At 31.8% G+C, this 24,428-nt stretch overlaps 1 protein-coding gene across 4 annotated transcripts; it reads right to left on the bottom strand.

Moving 5' to 3' along the window:
• Positions 1 to 350: 350 nt before the first annotated feature.
• Positions 351 to 24,021, bottom strand: LOC110999101 (sodium/hydrogen exchanger 9B2). 4 transcript variants are annotated; one of them, XM_022268005.2, is made up of 12 exons: positions 23,915 to 24,021; positions 23,457 to 23,667; positions 19,125 to 19,188; positions 18,534 to 18,622; positions 15,383 to 15,620; positions 14,290 to 14,459; positions 13,170 to 13,384; positions 12,141 to 12,312; positions 7,253 to 7,407; positions 4,047 to 4,211; positions 1,681 to 1,870; positions 351 to 450 (listed from the first exon to the last, which is right to left on the bottom strand). In XM_022268005.2, the coding sequence occupies exons 2-12, from the start codon at positions 23,485 to 23,487 to the stop codon at positions 368 to 370; spliced, it is 1,572 nt and encodes a 523-aa protein (XP_022123697.2). In that variant the 5' UTR covers positions 23,488 to 23,667; positions 23,915 to 24,021; the 3' UTR covers positions 351 to 367. The 4 variants fall into 4 exon arrangements, with proteins under 4 accessions (XP_022123697.2, XP_022123698.2, XP_045487642.1 ...); XM_022268006.2 differs by lacking the exon at positions 23,915 to 24,021 and having other exon boundaries at positions 19,121 to 19,188; positions 23,457 to 23,767; XM_045631686.1 differs by lacking the exon at positions 23,915 to 24,021 and having other exon boundaries at positions 23,457 to 23,767.
• Between the last annotated feature and the right edge of the window lie 407 nt (positions 24,022 to 24,428).

Here is a 24,428-nt window from a genome sequence, read left to right as displayed (position 1 = left end):
TAGAGCAGCATGTTCCGCCGTAACCCCGTGAACGCTGGGGTTTCACAAGTTAGTGCCCTATCCCCGACCCTGTTTCTTTTTCATGTCCAAGACATCTTGCAATTTAGCATTCATTGCTAATTTTGCATCGGAATCCTTTTTTGTGTTCGATTTGAGATTTGAGATTTATAATTTTGTAATGTTTAGGATTAAAAATTAGATGTGATTTTGGAAATATTTGATTATTGAATTTTTTTTTGGATTAAAAACGTGTGTACAGGGCAACGTCTGTCCGGACTGCAAGTATTGTATAGGATAAAAAGGTTCTTAATAATATTTCCTAGAAAAAGTTGGGAAAATAATAAAAGTACTCTTTGCTATACATTTATTACGTATCGATGTATTGAAAGGCATCCAGACACGGTGATGGCCGCTTTTCTTTGGAGGGAAAGTTTTCTATGGTGCTTATCGCTGCAACAAAATGTAACATACAATAAATGATGTGATAGACATATATTTAATACTTATAAATATAAGTATGCTATAATCGTGACAGCCGATGTTTGGGTGAAGAACTGATTTGACATGAAAAGTTCGTTGTGAGTTGGACAATGCATTAATTATAATGAATTAATATCGAATAAAGCTATATAGTATATAACGTCGTGTTATCTTAATATATATATTTCTTGTGTGCGTGTGTATGTGACTGAACTCCTCCTAAACGACTGGACCGATTTAGACGAAATTTTTGTGTGTGTTCAAGGGGATCTGGGAATGGTTTAGATTCACAATTTTGTCCGCTGGACAATGTTTTTTTAATTAATTTTCAATTTATTAGTTGTTGATTGATTGATTTTGGAATATTTTACATTGGATCCGACAGACGGCGCTACCATCGCAGTGTCAAATTTTAAATAATATTCGAATTTTAATTTTAGTCTGTCCCGAAATTTAAAAAAAGTTTTGTTATCATTGTGTTATATCGTGTGTGACCATGTGCTGGATCGTTAGATATTGTCATAACATTTGTATAATAATTTTCATCAAAATGGCTTATTAAAAATTGAAATTTTGAAATTAAAGACGTGTAGACAGGACAACGTCTGTCGGATCCGCTAGTATACTATATAGCTTTATTGATTATATGGTATATAATCAGAGAGAAACAATTGAAAATAATACTTTATTGACGGACCGAATAGTTCTTGAACAGCAGAAAGATAGACATAATATGTTTATCATTTAATATTTACTCACTATAACCTTGGTGTTTTGCAATTTTAAACTATATACTAAACCTATATTTAGTATGAATTTGTACTTGTAAAACTGTGCTTTATATTTCTGTTTGAATGTGTATTCCGTTTTGGCTTTTGTGTATAATATAATTATTTGAATATTGTTTGAAGATTAGGTGTAGGAATACTTTAATAAAATAAATAAATAAAAAAATGACCATTTTGCGAACATTTTTCACAAAACAAAATAAAGTGCATTCAGCGGTTATGATATTAGGTGTAAAATCAAAAATTGGTAGTGCAACTTGTATCTATTATATTAAAATGTTTTGTCCAATGGCTCTCGGATTGTCAATGGGATTGTTGCACGTTCTTGATATCACCTAGAAATATTATTTGTAATGTGGTATAACTTTAGAATCTAAATATATAAATACATTATGAAATATTATAAACTTACCTTCAGGACTAACACGTGGATACGGTGTGAGCAAAATTGGAGCCAATATTCGCGTTAAGATGGTTCCGATTGTCGACGTCATTAATATAGCTATAATGATAATATTCGAGTGTTGTGTTGCAATTTTTCTATCTTTATCCGTTGTACCGTTCTTCCATAATGAATCGGATGCTACGCGGACAAGACAGGCCTATAATGTAACACATTCATGTTAATGATATGACAACATTAAAAGCAATAATTATGTTATCGTAAATATTTTATTTCCTATAATAACTTTCAGGTGGGATCTGTGGACCCAATTTGCCAATCCCACAGGGCTGATGCTATAGCTATTGTACTGCCAAAGAAAAATTTATATTACCTCAATCAATAGTATAAATAATAATCAATAATTTTTGACCTCTTCATAGAACCAGCCCTAGAAGGATAAAGCAATCGCCTAGCAGGTCGTATAGTCATATGAAAGTACAACTGTATGGTACTGTAAATGGGATTATACTGTCACTTAATCAAACGTATAATGAACTGTCTAGGTATAAGAAACGCTCGCAAAGGAAAATATGCTCAATCTAATCTCTATTTAAACAATAATGGCAACTGGCTTCTGTGTGCACTGCATGATTACATAGTCTAGAGATTTGTTAGGAACCCTTTTGACGTTAAATTAACATATTTTATAACAATCCCATCTTTGAATAATTTTCTCTTTTATATAATAGGGGCAAATGGGCACCCGTAATTGTTAAGTAATATCGCCGCTCATGGGCGCTCACACAGATATTAATTGCGTGCCTGCCCTTTTAAGAATCGGGGTCGAATCACATAGGACCCTAAGTCGAATTGGTTCGGTAATACTTCTATGGGCTGGTTCGTTCACATAGCGCCTCAAAACGCTCAGTTGTGAAACGACGGATATCGGCGTGATACGGGTGTCGTACACCTTCTAGAATCTTAATAGGTATACTTTTCTATATTTCTAAGAATCGGTTTGAGACAAACACTAAGCAAACTTCATCACATGGTGGAAGCTAATATGTTAATTCCCAAGATAATGTTGTTTGAATAAAGACAAGTCAAGGCGAATATTGAGTTCTTTAAACAAGAGAATTATCAAATGACTAATTGACTTTGATAAAATGGTATACAAAGTAAAATTTAGGTCAGGTGTGCTTTATTTTTTTGAAAAAAGTAATTCTCGTATGCCGCACTAAGGCCACTTCTAAGAAGAAAAAAGAGAAACAAGCAGACATAGACTTGAACTATTTTGTGTCCTCACTACGACGGCGTGCAGCATCGTAAATTCAATGTAAATAAATCAACAACACACCCTTTAACACTCACTAACACACGCATGCGTACCCTTCCCCACTATCACACACAAATACACACACACTCACACACAATCCCTTACAAACTTCCATTTTGTTATGTATATGACTTACTATGGAATGGAAGCCTGGTTCCATCACATCCATATCACAGGTTCTTACCAAGTCTGGAAACCAGTCTCCCAATACTGTTACTGTATTATTAATTATTATTGTTAATGTTTAAGGGAGAAAAATAAATACATTATTATTATTATTATTATTAAATGCAACGTTTTTCAATATAACTGGGTCAAAGACTTGTTTCACCTCACGAGATTTTTCTTCACCGCAAGGATGAAGAGACGGGAATATTCCGAGTTATTAAATACATTAATTCTCTATTTTAAATATGCTTTTTAGAAGCAAAGACTTTTACATATTATACAACATTGTCATCATGAATTTTTGCAGGCAGAAGTCAGTTTTTTTTATATTAATAATGTAAACATGAATACACATTATAACTTTAAATAATTAAAGGAACGCAGAGGTGAGATTATATTATATATAGAGTGTTGCTATAGAGAATAATTCATTCTGACTATAGCAACGGGAGTATAATGGATTTACTATTTTATTAATAAAGACGGTATATAAATATGCAACGAAAGTAAAGTTTCCTTAATGAAGTTAATTGAAAGTCCAGTTTACAGTCTCGTGTAGATTAGAGTCGGAGCTTTGGAGCGTGCTTGGCCCGATTATTCTAACGCATGCGACTCAAAGTGAATTAAACTGGGATGCCAGACGATGTTATTAGTTCTTACTTCGACCGGATTAGTGATGACGTAATCATTAATTGAAAGAAATTTTCTAATTCAACATTTATAGCAAACATGTATCTAAATATAATGTTTCAATATGAACCATTATGATGTGAATTGTCACAGTTACTGTATAATTATTATCACTTTACGACACTACGACAAAAGATAGCCACGCCCAGATTAAACGTCCTTATCTATTATTATACTAAAAAAATGATATCATACTTACTTCAACTATAGCCTTTGGTGTCCATGTAATTGCAACAAAAATACTTTCTTTTACGGGCAAAGCATTAGCTAAAGCTACTAGAAAAGCAGCTAGTAACCGAAAAACCAAGGCTGAGGAAATACAGGCTACCATCAGTCCAAATTCTGCTGCGCTGAAGTCAGAGACCTATAACAATAATAGTATCATTACAATTATATACAGTTATTAATGTTATTCAAAACTGTATTAAAAAACCTATAGCGATTTGAGCTTTCAGGTCTGTGCCTTATTTTTCTGTATCTGATTCGTATCTTTCTAGGCAAGAAGAAGATTCAATGCATTACAGACGTCGACTTTTTGGCACTAAGACTTCACCATACAAAATCAGTACCGTGTTGAATGCGCAGATAAAAACTCAATTGGTTCACGGGCATCGAACGTACGAGCTCATACAACATTGGTCTTAAAAACTAGATAACAAAGCCATTAAAAAATATGCACTATATTGGTATAACAGCGTTTACATAAAAGAAGTCCCGTATGGTCCAGTGGGAATAGTGTAAGTACATTTCCGAGCTTGTTTCACGGCTATTTTCTTGTAAGTAGGTAATCCGATAATTATAACGCTGATGGCTAAGTACTTTGCTCGGTTTTCTATATGCAATCATTGTTGTAAGTTTATTTTGAAATGTAAAAGCCCTTTTTCTCCTAATTATAGAAATTGGATGTTTTGTACACATTTTAAAATAAGTATTTTAAATAGCTAAAGGTTTTTTAAATATAAAAGTGATAATGGCATTGTATCATGCACTTGTTAGGAGCCACTTGGAATGTTACTTTATGATTTGGGGCCAACAAGAAAAAAAATCTGTAATAGAGCATATCCAGAATAAATTTACGAGATACATTAATGTTAGGGGTTATGAGGTTGTATGGAGTGTAAGCATTTTACATACATTTTATTTTAATGTATCCAACTATGTTTGTATTGGGTATGGTATGATACAACAAGCTAGGGGTAAGGGGGATCTTACTATCACATTATATGTTTTTAAGATCATTAGATGTAAAATATATAATGCAGAAATGGGAGAGACTGGGGATGTGTGTGTCAAATAACACTTTGCGCGGTAAGTGGCTGAATTCACAAGAATTGCATTATTTAAATAGTAGTAAACTATTCAAGGGAAACGGTAGGAGAACTTATGTGAAATGTTGGTACTTTTAACACAGCGCCATCTGTTAGAATTGTATCAAATAATAAACAAATATTTGCAATGAAATAATATTACGGGTATAAATTGAGATATAAGCTCTTGTCTGTCCTGTCTTTTAAGTTAGATCAAACTGTACACGGTGAACAATTTTGATTGATATCAATTTAATTGATATCAGTTCGGTAGTTTAGGAGTCCATAGCGGACAAACAACGTCACACGTAATTTATATACAACTAGCGGATCCGACAGACGTTGTCCTGTCTACACGTCTTTAATTTCAAAATTTCAATTTTTAATAAGCCATTTTGATGAAAATTATTATACAAATGTTATGACAATATCTAACGATCCAGCACATGGTCACACACGATATAACACAATGATAACAAAACTTTTTTTAAATTTCGGGACCGACTAAAATTAAAATTCGAATATTATTTAAAATTTGACACTGCGATGGTAGCGCCGTCTGTCGGATCCAATGTAAAACATTCCAAAATCAATCAATCAACAACTAATAAATTGAAAATTAATTAAAAAAACATTGTCCAGCGGACAAAATTGTGAATCTAAACCATTCCCAGATCCCCTTGAACACACACAAAAAATTTCGTCTAAATCGGTCCAGTCGTTTAGGAGGAGTTCAGTCACATACACACGCACACAAGAAATATATATATTAAGATTAAGACATATGTATACGATAGATTTAGAGCTGACACTTAGTCCTAGAACAATTTCCGGATCATATTTTAGTAATTGCCTTTAAATGCGATAAGAAGCACGTTTGTAAAGTAATACTTACGACATTAAATATTACTTTAGACAGTACTTCTCCAATTTACACCCATGAATTGAGACCTGGCAGTAAAGGTAAAAACGTTTATAAGTACTCTTATTAAATTGATCCTATATGAATATTTTGGATACGAACGTATTGAATTTGGAAAAAGTCATAGTGGTAACTATGAATCTCTGAATCTTGCTGCTAATACTAAATAGCTGTAGAATATTTTGACATAGATTTATATTGCTGGTTATAGTAATGCCGTCTAGTAGTATTTGTGAAAATGTAAGTGAAAATATAATATATCAGATAGGCCCGCTGGGGATATGTATATAACAACGTGATTTGTAGTGTTATCCGTGCTGAAATTTCATGTGGCAATTGCAAGAGTTCGTCTTAACAGTATTAATCTCATTTCTGGACATTTTGTAGAAACTATATGATAAATATATTAAATCATAGACTCTGATCAGACTTATATTTAAAGACAACTCTCTTTATCGGATTGAAACGATGTATTATTGTAAACTTATAATTATTTAACATAATTTTAAATACATATATCAAATTAAATTAAAGTGTTTTATTTAAATGTGTAAAAGCTATGTTAATAAAAGACAAGACTTGTATTTAGCTTAACATTATATTTTGTAAAACAGTAAGACTAAGACAACTATTGTATCATATTCCATATCTCTTAAGAAAACTTTCTGGAAAAGAGTAAGAATATTGGTGGCATTTCTACTTTTCACAAATTACGACGCGTTATTCGTAAACATTTTTAATAATTAAATTAAATGTTAACACAAAAATGTCAGCATTTACGTAATACAATCACTATTCTATCTTATCAGCGAAAAATGACAAAGACAACTTAAATAACCAAATTAAATAAATAATAAACATTAGCTGTACTGGTTCTACGATGTTACTACGACAATTAAAAAAAAAATATGCTGCGTGTGGAATCCGTATGTCTTTACTGTGTTTTAATATGACTGATGTGTATAATTTCTGTCATATTATATACTATCATATTTTTATAATTTTTAAGCGAACTATTATTTGCCTCAATATATTTGGACTTTCTATTTGAAATAATGCGTAAATATAATTTGGTAGAAAAATTTGTATAGATTATGTTTATCAGTAGTGCCTACTTATATACTAAATGGCCTACGCTAAAGTTCAATGAACTCGTATAATATTGATTATCATTACCTCAATAAAATATCCGCTCAAGGTAAACAGCATCGACTCGAAAATCACCCAGAGAGTAGTGTAAATTTCAGATACAGGGTTATTGTTGAGGGCCCAACCGCGGCGTGCCCAGCGGGTAGCTGCAGCGCCGGCGCACACCATTATCGCAACTCCAGCTAAGACAATATAGAATTGGTAAATAATAAAAAATAATTATGTACTAATAATAATAAAACACGTTTCATCCCTCTGCAAGAAAATATACTTTCCAGACTTGCAACTCTGCAGTACATATATGTACATTTTTATATATGTGCATTTAGTTATAGTGCGCACCAGTGTAAAGTGTGTCAGGTAATAAGGCAGTCAATCTACTTGAAAAAAATAAAAATTAAAACGAGGCAATTAATCATGATAGGGTTATGAATGTAAAGCGTACACTTACACACTTTCTGTGCCAACATTATCTATTCAGTGAATATACCTTTGATAATGGACAAATGCTTATTACAGCGGGATAATCTACTTGATATCTTATACTTGTTAGTTACTACGATGTTTTTTCAATACTTCAATCTATGAAGCAGTAAAATCTTTGTGTCTTCAAAAATTTTTTTGATTGTTTTGACTGCCCTGTTAGAGTTGCACTTTTAATATTTAAAGAAGTTATCCAAATTTCGAAAAAAATGGTACTCTGTTGTAGCAAGGTTCGGAGAGTTCGGTGGATGTCTTAGACATTGCAATTTATGCTCCTCGATGCTCCTCTACCTGTGGCCTAGAGCCATTGACCAGTCTTGATTGTTTAGCTTTTCCATAATGGTTTTTATTTACGGTTTGGCTGGTTCGGCTGGGTCAGCTATTGAGATGAGCACTTCCGATTACTGTACAGGATCCACTTTAAATCACAGGTCAATCACACACATTCGATTTAAAATCCCTTCATTATTGTCCCGGTTGAGTACTGTAACGCAGCAGTGGATTTGCTTTACTCATTCGTGAGGTGTACCCTTTTAACTTTTCTCCTTCGCAATTTGATTCAAGTGCATTAATATGAATATTATATTTTAATTTTAAAAATAGAATGATGATATTAAGAGAAAATAAAATAAAAATGAATTATGGTTTTCGAAAAACAGGTTGAAAAATGCACAGGTTAAAATAGATTTAACAATTGAATTTGGAATTCTAAACCAAAGAGAATGTGTTTGAGGTCAAAGTGGCCAGTACGACAATACGTCAATACGTCGTTTCATATGTATGAAATAATGTTATTGAAGTCTTTTGAGCTCAATAAAGCTAATAATTTCCCCTGCCAAACCACTAACAACAACATATAATTGAAATGAAGGTTAATTACTGTCCTCAACAATTAGACCGCATTCTGAATGTTTTCAACACTTAAGCTCATTGAAATAATTACGAAGAATATCTTATGTTACGCCGCTCTAACTAGAGGTATCAAATTACCTTAACGTATTTTTAATTATTGGCTTATGTCATATCGCATGTTGACTTAAATACAACAAGGCCGTTACACCCAAAAGAGGGTATGGTTAGACTCTATAGAAGCTATTCCGTAATAAGTAAAAGACAGACACACGCAAGTGTATTTTGGATCGTAGGAAAAGATTCATAATTTAGACTCAACGCATGGCATGGCTCTGTAACACTTAAACTGCTTCACGTTAGTAAAACCTTTATTCAAAGTCAAAATCCGACAAAGAAAATGTGCGCTTTTGACCCTTTCATTATTACGTTGATGTCATCCATCTTTGGTTTAATTCGAAAATTAAACTTATGAACAAACCAGTACATTCATTATCTACGAAGAATATTTTTGTGGTGTCGAGTTGACAGTATATATATAGTAACGTAGGCATTCATATAAAATAAATATTAGCTTTGTTGCCTAAAAGCCTCATGTGTCCCTGACCCTCAATGCTAATCTATATCCTACGTATTAAAAGGACAATGAACTTTAAATAGCGATAGAATAAAGAGGATACAAATTGTCAGACGCGCTGAAACATAGCACTACGCTGTAACTTTCTTTGTAAAACTTAAATACACCGTTATTTAAGCTACTAAATAGTTTTGAGAGTTTTGAGTCAATCTTTACTTTTCAAACTTAAGTAAATTAAATAAAAATATAATAATCTTTACTGTAACGTAATAAATAAACTCAAAAAGAAATGAAATTCTTACACCATTACATTGGTACCTACAGTATTTTATGTTTCCTACTGTATTTTGATTATGTGTGTTCTTCGTGGGTAATTTTCTAAGCTTCAGCCATCTATCTATAACTGAACAATAAAATATTGTAACGCATTTAATCAATTACCGAAATGAACGAATGAAAAATGAAACCTGAGTCGTCATGGCATTTAATAATAATAAGTACTGACAAGGAACAATTTAAACATTTTAATCACAGCAAAATACAAATCTATTTTAAGAATACCGGAATTCATTACCTCAAACGACGAGCTAACTTTATTAAAGAGTTAATTGGTTAGATTTTAGAGTTACATTTCACACAATTCACAACAGTTACTATGTCCATACTTAGTCTATTTCCTTTTACTAATCATAATTTGTCAGAGCGCGTAAACTTCTAGTCTTTTGTTTTTAATTCGTACTATAAAATATATTCGTAAAATTACCATACTTTCTTTACCATACCTTTATAGTTAGTAGACAATCATTCCAAGTACTCACATACTATAGTTTCGTCAGTAAAATATTTATAATAAATTATACTTAACTAATTAGTGCGTGTGTCCGTAATAAAAAATTTAGAAACGATTGATTTAATTAGATGAATTTTAAATTTACCTTAATTCCCTGCTTGTGCCTGGCTGTAAATAAAATAAAGTCTTTTTTCTGAACAATACTTGCATAAACTGTTTAATTTTTTAAAGTTAGGGCTGAATTTAATTATTTAGAAGTACAAAAATAAACATATTCATTGCATTATTAATACAATAACATATATGCATAAATATATTATTCATTCTTTTAAGCAAACTTGCTCAATGGGTAAAGTAAACACAGTGGCAACACTGATACGTTTAAACTAAAATTAACGAAGCCAGAAAGCACAGAAAGCTGATTGTTAGCTGTTGGCTGTAAACTACGAACGAAATAGACTAGACGATAGATAGGACATGATGATAGAGAGATATTAGAGTCCCAGACTAGAAGGGTGATGGGGTCCTGGATTATGACTTATATGTATAAATCATTTTGTATTATTTATATAGTGTCTGGAAAGTTATTGGGTTTAAAACAAATATCAACCGTAAGACGATTAACTGCATTGTGCATTATACAATAGTTTATTTCTAACGATTTGATATGATTTTTTTTTATTGATAAAAATCTTGCCAACGCTTGGCACACTGATACATCGCTAAAAAAATCACTAAATACCATTTTGAATGTGACAAACACTTATAGGCAAACATGACATATACGAAGTGATCATTATTTCGCAATTATGACGTAGGCGTTTAGTACTTAAGCTATTACTTTGGGTATATTGTAGTGCTCGTATAATGTTACATGGTTTACACGAACAATACGTGGCTAAAGTAAAAATTAAAAAAAAGTTAACTTTAGCAGTGATAGAACACCGAATGTTTAGCTGAAATTCCAGTTTTAATTATTAATAATGTAAATTTAAATGCAAATGAAACGATAATAGAATTGCATTAAAGATAATGTTATCTAGAATAGTTTATGGTGCAGTGTTTAGATTCTGGTCACGTACGGAATGCCTTTTGCCGTCACCTGAACATGCCAACGCTAAATTAGTTTTTCATCCTATTGAGGCTTTGTTGCTGAAGTAATAAACCGAACAATATTAAGTTTGATATTGACACCGCACCTGTAGGTTTACAAAGTTTTAATAATAGCTGTCTTATAACTTTAAACGAGCTTTTCAAGAATAATTGTATTAATTTTATCCTCTTGGTTTTTAATCAACTTTTATAACTGTATTAGCAATTCTATTGAAAATTATACAGCACTAACATAAACATTCATTTTATTTTAATGAAATTTGGTAGCTTCCACGTCAATCAAAGCTAGATCGGTTTTATTTAATTTGCTTACAGCCATTAAAAATAAAATTAATTCCACGTAATTCATTTACATGATCGTTTTGTCTGTTCAATTAAAACTGTTGATTGACTGTATTGAAAATGTCAATTTATAAATTTTATAAATACAAAGTTATCAAAAGTATAATTACCACACTTAGGTCTACATTTAAATGAACTATGTGTGTGAATAAAAAAATAAGTGTTATTAAATTTATTTATTCGTTATATTTATATAAAAACAAATAGCATAATACACAAAAAATTTAAAGGATGCACCAGGCGTCCTTATCGCTAACAAGCGATCTTTTCCACCCAACCTTTACGAAGGTATAGGTAAAATAACTAAGAAAAATCTAAAATAATCTAAAATAATACCTAATAGAAAATTTAATAAAACAATCATGGTGTATTAGCTACTCGGCAATAGAATGTTAAGGCTTCAGAGATTATCGTAAAGCACAACGGAGTGCGTTATAAGTCCTATTAACATAAGAAACCAAGCTGAGAAGAGAGAGAGTAAAGCATAGGCAATTGATACAAACGAACAATAGATGTTGGTTCACTATTTACTTTATACTAAGTAGGCTCAGTACTACTAGTACTAGCAGCCAGCTTCACTAATTAAACTACATTTCAGATTTTATAGTTTTCCCTAAAGGTAGGTAGGTATGATAAGTAAGAAGTATACTGCTTTGATGGAAGTTAAATTTAGGATTTACAGATGAACACGCGTGAAATTAAAAAAGCGTTGGAGGTTTAGTTAAACTACAATCATTATTTCAATATCTTTAAAAACTTACATATACCACCCCAGCCAAAATATCCGCCAGCGTAAGTGAATAAGATCCCTCCTGCAAAAAGGTGCAAGCTTCGAATCGCCGGCGCATGAGCATCATCATGATCTGGCAAGATGTCCGCTAACACTCCCCATGCTACACCAAGGGCTACACCGAAGAATATAGCCGTAAACGCCTGTAAAATTGTTTTGTGATAATAAATGGATTACCGGCAAGTAATGACATTATTACAAATTATTAATAGAGTTTTCAAACACCATAGTGATTTTTGTATTCGAATAACTTATCGTATTTACAATAAAGAGAGGTCTATTGCTTGTCATTTAAATGCCTTATTAAGTTTAAATCCACAAAGCATTCCATACTTAGTGCTATGTATATAAAAACGTATTCAATTATTACAGCATGTAATTGTTTGATCTTAATGTTACTCTAAGAGTGCATATGTCTTGTACATCGCCACTATATTTTTAATGAGATAAAAAGAAAAAAACCTGATCTTCAACTATATTAAATTGCGTATATAGCCTCAGATATCTTAGAACAATGTAATTTAGACTTACTACAAAAAGTAATAGTTTTTTAGTTTATAATTGTTTAATTTATGATGAGAACGTGTGATGAATAATCTATTATTTCTATAAATTTTGTTAGCAAATGAACGTGACCATATTAATATTTACCTTATATGGGTTCGTTTAAAAATTATATTTGAAAATTCAAATTACAGTTTAATATTTTAAGGAGGAGAAATTCATAATAATATACTTTTTATTATCTTAAACTGAAATATATTTATTCATTACATTATTTTTAGATATTAATCAATATAGTGTATAGTTATTTATGTATTTTAATGCCTAAATATCCTACTTTGACTTAGCGCGGTTTCTTAAATATATAAGCTAAAATGTACAGTATTTTGAGTTGACTAAGCTTATACTAGGCGCGTTGCTACTCCTGTGTCTTATTTTTAATATATTTAAAAATTACCTTTGTTTATACTAAATGTAAAAAACTACTATACAATACCTTAATTATACGGTAGACAGGAGTAGCTTCATAAAAAATAGCGCCATTGATAACTCCAAACATTCCTTCCGTAAAGGCTGTATCAAGGCCCCCGGCATTGCCAACTAAGAGTGCCAGTTTACTTTTAGTCCCTAGACCCTTAGTATTCAAGGCGATGACGATCGGTACCACAATTGCAGGTGATACAGACGATAGAATGGCGCCTAGATGTATACCTACAAGAAAGCATATTAAAACGATTAAAATAAATGTTGAAATGTTGAATATGAAAGTGTTGGTATTAGGGTAAAGGGTCAAGGGGTTCGAATGTTCAAGTTAGGTCACATAAGTTGGGCCAAACGACCTTTTTTAGACGAGAATTTGGAATAAGATGGTCTAATGTTCTTTTCCAATACAGATTATTATATATGAACAATATTTTTTTTTTATAATTTGTTACGTGTTGAATGGACAACATGCCCTACAACTTAAATGGAGATCGGCAGGGCACGTAACCCGTCATACAGATGGTCTCAAATAGTTACCGAAGAGACTGGTCCAAAAGGAACAAGGGCAGACCAAAAGAGAGAGACCCATCGGGCCGACAATTTGATGACGTGGGTAAAAAATAAAATACGTTGGAAACAGTTGGAGGCCTTCTCTGGAACAGTAGCTGCATCTTACAGTATTAATTTTTTTATTTATATCTATCTATTCTGTTAAATGTGTTTTAATGAGATGTATGAATGTAATGTTATTATTATAAACGGTGAGTTGTAATTGTTTAAATGTAATTTTCTGTAAAGTATTACATATCGATATTTTATAAAAGAAGAAAGAAAGAAAAGAATAGATCAATGAGTTATGTTAACATGACTACCTGAGAAAACTTTAAATTGATAGATTAATGCAAACATGAAAAAAGTATGTAGTTTTCTTGCATCACTACACAAGGTTTAACTTTAATAAGCGTTATCGTTCGTAAGTCTTTTTTAACTTTCTCAACCGCGTCTAGTGGAAGAGCTAATTTAACTAAGCCAAGACATTAACATTTTATAGTATTCAATTTATTTAAGCGCTTCTTTAGGAATTTGATAAAGTTGATGATAGAAGCTAGATTTACTTAACGATTTTCACTTACCCCAGTACCAGGGAAAGTCGAGATAAATAAAACTAAAGAAAGCCGTAGATAAACACTCGACGATCCAAGGAAGTGTGGCCAATGAAAAAACTTTCACGGGATTGTGCCTTATGTAATCCCAGTTCCAGGTTAGAGGGCCCTTTGTTAAAATAATAACTGGATAAACTCGCCTACAAGAAAACAAATTTTGGAGAACTATATTGCGTGAATCGGAATTTTATGTTAAATTTTCACTTCTATTTCTATGACAGAGAGAAAACATATGAAATATTATACTACTTAATGAAATATTAACATAAATAATATATGTCAATTCTACGGAATTTTGCAACTAAATTCAGTGGTACTTTCGAGATTGTGGATGTGTGTGTGTATTAATAAGCTCTGAAGCTTCGCTACATAAAAAAGTACTTTATAACATTGTCATTTGTTTATATTATTAATTAAAATAAATCTAATAACTAAAACAATAATTTTAAAAGAAAATAAATAATATAGAGACTGACTATCTATCATTACGGTTGTTGAAAAGCACGTCAAACGTTGAGTTATGCAAGTATACGAAAACTCCAAACGCACAAAGCACCAAATTGTTTTTTGCTAATACAACACAGATATTAGGAGAGTTTGATCGCAGATTGTTCCCCGAAAATAATCTTTGGCGCTCCTTGTAAGGATATACCGCTTGAATTTTTTTAAAGGGATATTTCTGTGCACCTGAAGGGCCTCGATAGAAAAGCTTGTTGCGTAGGCTTTTACAAACACTCAAAGTTCATACCCCTCGCGCACAACCAACCAAACTTGGTTGTGGACCATGTTACTATTGTAAAAACAAGTTATTATTTATCAATCTAGACAATGCCTATAAAACAACCTATGACTATGTAATAAATTCACGTCTATATCGGTGACAGGAGCAGTGTTGGCCTAGTGGCCAGCCTGCGACTCTCATACCTGAGGTCGTAGGTTCGATCCCCGGCTGTGCACCAATGGAGTTTCTTTCTATGTGCGCATTTAACATTTGCTCGAACGGTTAAGGAAAACATCGTGAGGAATCCGACATGTCTTAGACCCGTCTTATAATTTTATTTACCTTAAATGGTAATCAATGAGATCTGCTTTCTTATCCTCCAATATATTTATTGGTATACACATTTTACACAGAACACCCACAAGGGTCTGTGTTATAACCGGATTTAATGTGGTATACCTTTCTACTGTATGACTGACCACATAACCAAGTGTCACCAAGGCTGTGATGTTGAAAACACATCCTCCTGGCAGAACCAGGTCGCCAAGGACGAACCAAGATGTCGCCCAGATACATATACCTGAAAGCAAAGGTTTCTTTCTGTAGAAATAAATAAAGATATATTATTATATTGCTTTAGATAAGCAAATCAAAATTAATCTGTAATTGTAGGTGTCTGGCATACACAAAAAGCATTATTACGTATATGTCACCGGTATGTAACAAAATTCGCAGGTTTCGTAGATTCCAAACGAGAGATAAATTGTTTGGTTTACCCCCACATTTTTGCAAATTGATTAATATAGCGAACTCACCCGTAAAATAATAAGTAAACGATAACCAAACAGCATGTGCGCTCTGATTGGTTGAATAAGTAACTAACCTTACCTAACCGTTTAGAATCTTGCAAGTGGATGAACGGAATTAATTTATAAAATTACCACGAGACGTATCAATTTGAAAAATTTGTAAAAATGAGACTCTTAAAAGAGTATAATTTATCTTCGTTTTGAAGCCTACAAAAGTTTATAAATTCCCTAGGAAATTTAAAAACATGTGGATTTTGTTATACTCCGGTGACATATTCCTTAGACCTTCATCATAATTTTATACAACGTATCGTATTCTCCAATAAACACGATGAAACTAATTCTTATTTGTATATTGCGCAAGCAGCATATTATTCGTGATTAAAATTTCAAATATGTGTATAATTCTGACAAATTTAGGATTTGTGCGGTGTTAAATTTTAATTTAGCTAACCATATAATATGTCACAACTATAACCCTACTAAAATAATATAGTATTGGATTACGAGGCCTAATTCATCGATTCAATAGTGTCTTCAATGTGCGGCTCACACCCTTGAGGTCGTAGGTTTGAACCTCGGCTGAGCGCCAATGGACAATCTGTGATTGCATTATTTTTTTAAATACCGATTATATATACTCGGACGGCAAAGAAAAATGACGCGAGGAAATTGTTATTAAAACGAACTAAATCTTCTGTTGATCTCTACAATATATGACGAAACGCCTATAAGAAAAAAAACAATTAATCACGAAACAGATACAGAAATATGAAGCCCAGACTTATAAATTTGTAGTGCCTCTTGTAATCTATTCATAGAAGTATTCTCTGTACTTTTTGTTTTATAATAGCACGAATATAAGAAGAATAAGAAAGTACATGACAAATCAAAATAACACCATTGTTCTTGGATTAAGTTATGAGAACTGATATATTATTATTAATGCAATCGATAAAGATAAACACGGAGACATACTATAGACCTGGCATACATTAATATAAATTTTAATCTAACACTTGTGAATGATAAATTTTGATTTATAGGCATAGTTTATCTTTAACCTACATAGATTATTGAGAAAATCTAAAAATCTATATTTTCACTCCATTTAAAAATTATGAAACAACACGTTTGCATCTGAAATATTACTTAAAACATTCATAACAATTCTACTTTACATTAAGTTTAAATAATTTAAATGAAAGTGGAATGTAGATAAACGAACTACCAAATTATGGTAATATTTTTTTTTTTTATAGAACAGGGGGCAAACGGGCAGGAGGCTCACCTGATGTTATTGAATTATTGAATAAGTTCTGAAAAACTACTGGTGCTTTTCCTTTTACTGAAGTATTTTATTAAGAATAAAATTTAATTCCATCCATTGTTATTATATTCGTTATTTCAGGGAACCAGCGTAGTGCGAGTATCATTCAATGAATTTACAAGTTTTATTTAATGATTGAGAGTTAGAGTTAGAAAGAGAGAGAGAGAGTTAATTACTAAATCTTATAAAACTGCAGATTCTTTAAACAAGACTGGGTGCAAGTAACTCGATAACTTTAATAGTAGTTTAAGTGACTGGGATATTAACATATGACAGTAATAATAAACTACAATAATGATATCTAAAATAAAAAAATACGTTTATTTTGGAACATAAGATCATCATGGTGTCATTTATTCCACGTCATTAAATTCGAACCTGTTGGCATCTCTACTCATCGGCAAAGAAGACAGAGGGTGTTGGCCGAGAGAAAAAGCCGGCGTTAAAAAAATCTAACTTGATAGAGTGTACCAATGTTAAAAGACTGAGCTTGCGAGCATTGTGCCCGTTGGTTGATGAAGGGTGTCACTTGGGTAACACCAGTTCCTTCCTTCGTCCCCCGTTCGTGCCTTGCTCTATTAAAGAATACCAACTAAAATGCCCTATTTCTATGTGTACATTCGGAATTCTTAGATCTAAACCTCAAAACTGCGCTAAAATTTACTGATATTAAGTGCATATAAAGTTCTAGTACATAATAAACTTATTAATTAGTCTACATTGTTCTTGAATACGAGGTCTTGAATGTTGCCTAGTCTTTTAATGAAAATTGCTAAGTAAACATATTTTGTTAAGTAATGCTCGTTCAAATGTTGACTTATTTGTGTTAAGAGTCAACATTGTTTAGTTAATGAATTCCTTATTAATCGTAAATCGATAAAAACTTTTAGCTGGAATCTAATGGTTTCCTGATATGCGAAAAAGAAAGGGAATGTCGTTTATACATTTATATGTTGTTAGATAATAAAATATATGATATTAAGTATATAATATATGTACATATATAATAACGCCACCGTAGAGTCATCTAGTAGTTTGATTCCCGGTAAGAACAATAAATGTTCCCGGATTTATTCGTCGGATCACTCAGTTTTTCAGGACGCAGAAATGTGTCCCTTTGTTGAGCTGGTAAAGTATTTATTATATACACTAATTTTATGAAAACGCTCCAGCTACAACCGATTTAAATAATAGTTTCACCATTGCATACACCGCATATTTATATTCATATATTTTATAACCTAGGCTATAAAATATATGAATATACAGGAAAAATAGTATAAAATATAAATAAGTGAGGTGAAATACATACTGTTGTTAATTTTAAAAACATAATTTGACAGCTCATACTTACAACATATGATTACAGCAATATATTGCTTTAGATCAGAAGTTGTGGGCAAATTTGGACACCTTTGCATGTTTTTATCTTCTCCATGATGTCTGAAATGTCAAAGAAGTTTCTTATTATTTCACGTAATATAAAAATATAGTTCAATTGACTATATTTGTTCTATATTCGAGCCCTTGTAATGTAAAATTATTAGAATAGGCAGAAATGTGTTTTCACATATTATGTAAATTTATCAATGGATCATTTCATACGTCATTTTATTTTATAGTACTCGTATGTACCTTATTACACAAATTGCGATAGATAAAAACTATTTTTGTGACAAATCACCTTCTCCTCCTTTTGTAGGTAAATAATAAATACCCATTGTACATTTTTTATACTTTTGATACCTGTGGTATTTAGCGGACATTTTACACTTCAGCCCATACAGAAAGAGGCTAAAGTCATGGATTGTTTATTATATCCAAAAGTGTAATATTTTAAGAACCAAGTCATCAAAATGTATTTGTTTACTTTAATTTAAAATGCTTTAATTACTATTTATTCAGGTAGAATATTTTAACTTTATTTTAATCAATACTTACTCACGTTTTAACGAATCGTTCTTCGAATCTGAGTGATTTTCTTGGACTGAGAGTTAAATCATTGTTATCTGGAAAAACATAAAACGCACAAACATATTTATGGTTTGTTCGTACAGTATGAGTTATAATTTAACTATCAAAATAATTTCATCACATGTCAACAGTTTAACAGTTTCGATATGATAGTAGTATGACATAACATGTATATACGGCACTATGTTAATAGTGTATGTATGTATGTATGTATGTATGTAATACGTAACGTCACAAAATGAGGGTGCAGAGGAAGAATAGTGAACAGTTCTTCCAACCTAAAGGATCCTCCAGAGGTTAGACCACCGACCGCCGGCCCCAGTGGCTAATGGAGAAGTTACATCTTTACCAGTTGTAATAACTTCGCTTACGCGGATCATCGCATTGATTGCAGCCATAGATTGTAGGTGCTACGACGGAATGAATAAAAAACTCGCGTACTAGCAGCGAAGTAAGAAAAAAGTCAAATGATATTTTTTTACAGAAATCAAAACGTTAAACTCTATAGCTATAGGGGTTTATAATTTATTGTTATCATGATCGCTACTACGAAATCCGATTAACGCTTATTTGATTTTTTTATTAATTGCACGTTTATAAAAGCAATTGAATTTTTAACTTTTTGGCGAGTTATTCCAACGTAGGTTGGGGTTTGACATGGCAGACTTAAGGCTACTAGTAGATTAATTACTAAGTTAAATAAATTATAATTAAACAGGGCTTATAGGTATCAGGTTTATTTATAATATTAGTAGCCTTATAAACTTTAAAATTTTACTTTACAAATATTTATTAATTTTCATTGCCGGAGGGTTCGCAGGTGTGTTGGTGGTTGCCTTTTAAGAATTGGTATATTTATACCATTGGTATATATATGTATATCAATTGCTTTTGTATGGTATAGGTATGTCGAATTGGTTCGGAAATATCTCAGTTGGTTCCGCATGTGGTAGGGCGCGGCAAAAACTGCCTCAAATAACGTTCAGTTATTATCATATACGGGTAGAATTTCGTATTCTGCCTCGACGTCCGATGATAAAAGTTATCTGCAGTTATTAGCATTACCACTATTATGTATATTAACGTAAATTTCTCAAATTTAAACATTTTAGCATGTATGAAAATGTTTAGTATAGTTTTACTTTAGGTGTTATGCGTAACCTGGTGTTTATCTAAATTGTCTCGTAGTTTAGCCTTCTTTTTCTAGTTTTTAGGTTTAACTACATTTTACATAAATATTAAATATCGTAATGCGATAACGATTCTCGTGCAGCGTGAAAGTAAATAGCAGTAATAGCAATTTATTAAATCAATACTATCTATTTGCCTTATAAACACGTTGCTATGCTAACTTTTAAATAAAAATATATGTATATTTCAATGAATGAATAATTTCAATCATATTGTTTCCTATTTAAAATATAACCTTGAAAAGAGTTAGGTAAATTAGGTAGTTTTAATTAGGTAATATATTTTAAATAATGTGCCTTTGTGTCTCATTCAAGAAAAAGATATGAGTAGTTTGTAAAAACAATTAAGCCAATATGCATTAATGAATATAATATATTTGGTTTTATGTCCCTTGCGATTCTTGATTACGTTAAGCCAATGCGACATCCAATCTCATGTTGGTATTTATTTATGTTCTAAAAGCGCGAAATTCCCCTCCCAGGAATTCGAAGGGCAGCCTATGCGTCTACCACCGGGTGCTGAGCATCCCTGTGGAGGACACCCAGAGGGGAATTTTCCACTTCGTGTGGGGTAGTTTTTTTGTTCTGAACCATCATAATATTTATAGGAAGGGGTGATTTTCTCCGGAAATCTCTCTTACCATACGAAACGCCGATTTTCTGTGAGACAGTAGTAATTCCCCGGTCGTGCCTGCCATTTTGGCAGAAGCCCGAAGGCACGGCACTCGCACTAGGAAAAAAACTTGTTCTTGTTTGTGCCAGTTTAAAAATGCTTTGAATGTAGCAGACTATGATAAGTACTGTCTACAGCTATGTGAAACCAGCTGCCCATCGAGGTATGTCCGAACCAATTCAGACTAGCGTCTTTTAAGAAAAGAGTGTACCATTTATTAAAAGGTCGGCAATGTACTCTCGAGCCCTCGGGTTATGGCGGTATTAATATCACGTGAGCCTTTTGCCCGTTTGGCCATCTGTTCTATAAAAACCTTCCTGTTCAAATAAGGACTTGTACCATTCCGTATATGAGAGGTTCGGGGTTTTATACTAGACATCATCAAGACGCGCAGTGATGATTTCTTTTATATAATATTCAGCAGGTGGCAAACGAGTTGCCGGCTCACCTGACGTTAATACCGCCGCCCCTAGACAAAACTAGAGGGATCGCGAATAATGATGGCGAAATGTATGTTCATGTATGTGTGGTATGAGGTAGGTACATAATTTTTATTGGATTCTCATTTTCTATATTCAGCATTAAAATTGTTTGAAATTCGTATATTTATACATTATCCATTATATTTAAAAACAAAAATATTAATAAAAGTTTGAGCATGCCAATTATTGGAACCTTACCCTAAGACATACAAAAACAGTAATGTTCCACAATATGTTTTATTTACTAAAAAGGTCGTATTAAGCATTTCTTCCGTATCCCTTTCCCCAATTATTTGGGTTAGGCGGTGAACCATTCGTTATTCGCGTCATGTCATCTGGGACATCCATCCTTTTTCGTAACGATAATAACATTTCAACGTTAAGAAAATAAGCGAAAGAAATAGAATAACATTAAAATAATAGATTCACTTCATTTATTATTTATTCACTTCAACATGTTCTATTGTAGTTAGAACAATCGAACGAATCGTGCAAGAACAAAAGTAATATTACACATAAAATTCAAATATTAAAACGACTTACAAATAGAATTTGAGAAAAGAAGTCTAGAATTTTCTGAGAATATTTGAGAGAAATACATACACTTCGAGGGCATATGTACTTGGAGACCTATATAGATTACTGTATCCGTTAAAAACAAAAGTCTTCAAAGGACAGTACGAACGATTACGATTACTGAATGTTTATATTTTTCATTACAATATACTGAATATGTGATGATAGTAATAAGCTAATATGTGTTAGATTATTGTAACTGACTGCAACGTTTATTAGCGATAAATTATACTGGCTTTTCCTGGTTATTTTATGCAGTGTTAATAAATTTCAAACTATTGAACAATTAACTAATTATTTTAAATATGCCAATTACAAACTAAGAGCGTTTTTTATGAAGATAATAAATGAATAAATTTGTAATTTATTTGGATGTATCCGTTAAAAACAAAATTATTCAAAGGACAGTACGAACAATTATAAACGAATTATATTTTTCATTACAATATATAGAATACGTTAAGATAGTTATAAGCTAATATGTGTTATATTATTGTAACTGAATGACTGCATCGTTTATAAGCGATAAATATACTTGCGTTTCCTTATTATTTTATGTGAGCAATAAAGTGTTGATAAATTACAAACTATTGAGCTAGTAACTAATTATTATAAATATATTAATGCCAAATACGTACTTAAGGCATTATTATGAAGTAAATAAATTAATAAAGGTGTAATTTATATTTAAAATATTGCTGAAAATATTGCGTTAAAATTAGATGCTACAACATAGTTTTATTATCTAAATATATATATTTCTTGTGTGCGTGTGTATGTGACTGAACTCCTCCTAAACGACTGGACCGATTTAGACGAAATTTTTTGTGTGTGTTCAAGGGGATGTGGGAATGGTTTAGATTCACAATTTTGTCCGCTGGACAATGGTTTTTTAATTAATTTTCAATTTATTAGTTGTTGTTGATTTTGGAATGTTTTACATTGAATCCGACAGACGGCGCTACCATCGCACTGTCAAATTTTAAATAATATTCGAATTTTAATTTTAGTCTGTCCCGAAATTTAAAAAAAGTTTTGTTATCATTGTGTTATATCGTGTGTGACCATGTGCTGGATCGTTAGATATTGTCATAACATTTGAATAATAATTTTCATCAAAATGGCTTATTAAAAATTGAAATTTTGAAATTAAAGACGTGTAGACAGGACAACGTCTGTCGGATCCGCTAGTATATTATAATAAAAAGAACTGTAGACGTAAGCTAATATTTTTTTGAAAATATTTAGAACTAAAAATATTTACTAAATGTTCTTAAAACAAAAAAAACGTGTCAAGGCCTATTACTATTATCAAGACGACAGCCAATTATTATTAAAGCTATTAATCAACATTTACAACTCTAATAAAAAAAATTACTTACATTCCTGTCGATATTGTCTTTCGTCGTCCATATTTTTATTCACAAGTGTGCCGTACACTTCAATTTCGTGAGCACATCATAGTAAATTAAATAGCGCCCTAAACCTTCGTAGCTGACTCCACGATTGTACAAGTCGCATGCGCACTGAGTGTCTTCAATTGACTTAATAGTATATTAATCACAAATTGTTGAAACGAATGCAGTGTGTGAACTACAATAAGAGTTTGAAAATATACAATTGTGTTATTCAACAGTCGTCGTTTGACGACGAAGTGCGTGCCAGCTGTGAGCGATATAACATTGCCAAGATGTTAAAATAAATGCGATCCTATATTCGGTTTAATTGATTCTTTGTGTTAGGAAGTATATCTTATCTATTCCCATTATATATGTATGTATATATTACAATAATATTACATTGTACTTAAAAATAATATAAACATTATTTTCTCACTTACCTTAAAAATTAGATAAAAATAAAAATTTCCTTGAGCAATATATCGCTAACAATTAATGTCTTCCAGGCACCTCGAACAATTGACGAGTCACGGATATATTCTCATACAACATAGTAAGAGATTTTTTTATTTTTGTATTCGGCCAAATAACGGAATTTGATACTGAGTACTTTTTTATTTAAAATATTTTCATTCAAAAGTGGCATTCAAACACATCCACTATATCTATTATGAATCATGCCGCTGATACAGACCAGCGATAACGAATCTGAATATTCATTTTAAACTGAAATTGCCAGTATTTGTCTCGTGTTTAGAATTGGCGCTCTTTCAATAGTTTTTATTATTAGTTCGTAAGCCTCGTATCTGTTATCGTTTCATACGTTAATTGAAGCCAATAATTGTCGGCCAATTGAACATATTCGGAGATTGGAAAAATATTTTATAGCAATGCATTTTTAATGCATATAGACAAATTGTTTGTCAATTCTATTCAGAGTTGGGAGCGTGAAGA

This window comes from Pieris rapae, chromosome 16 (genome assembly GCF_905147795.1).
Source record: "Pieris rapae chromosome 16, ilPieRapa1.1, whole genome shotgun sequence".
NCBI classification, from domain to species: Eukaryota; Metazoa; Arthropoda; class Insecta; order Lepidoptera; family Pieridae; genus Pieris; species Pieris rapae.
This window is presented reverse-complemented; position numbering and strand designations above follow the sequence as displayed.

Coding starts and splice junctions, on each gene's coding strand:
- LOC110999101 (XM_022268005.2), bottom strand. CDS start 23,487: ATGGACGACGAAAGACAATATCGACAGGAAT. Junction 19,189..23,456: donor AAGACAATATCGACAGGAAT/GTAAGTAATTTT, acceptor ATGTTTTTCCAG/ATAACAATGATTTAACTCTC. Junction 7,408..12,140: donor TTTTGGCTGGGGTGGTATAT/GTAAGTTTTTAA, acceptor ATATTGTCTTAG/CTGGAGTTGCGATAATGGTG.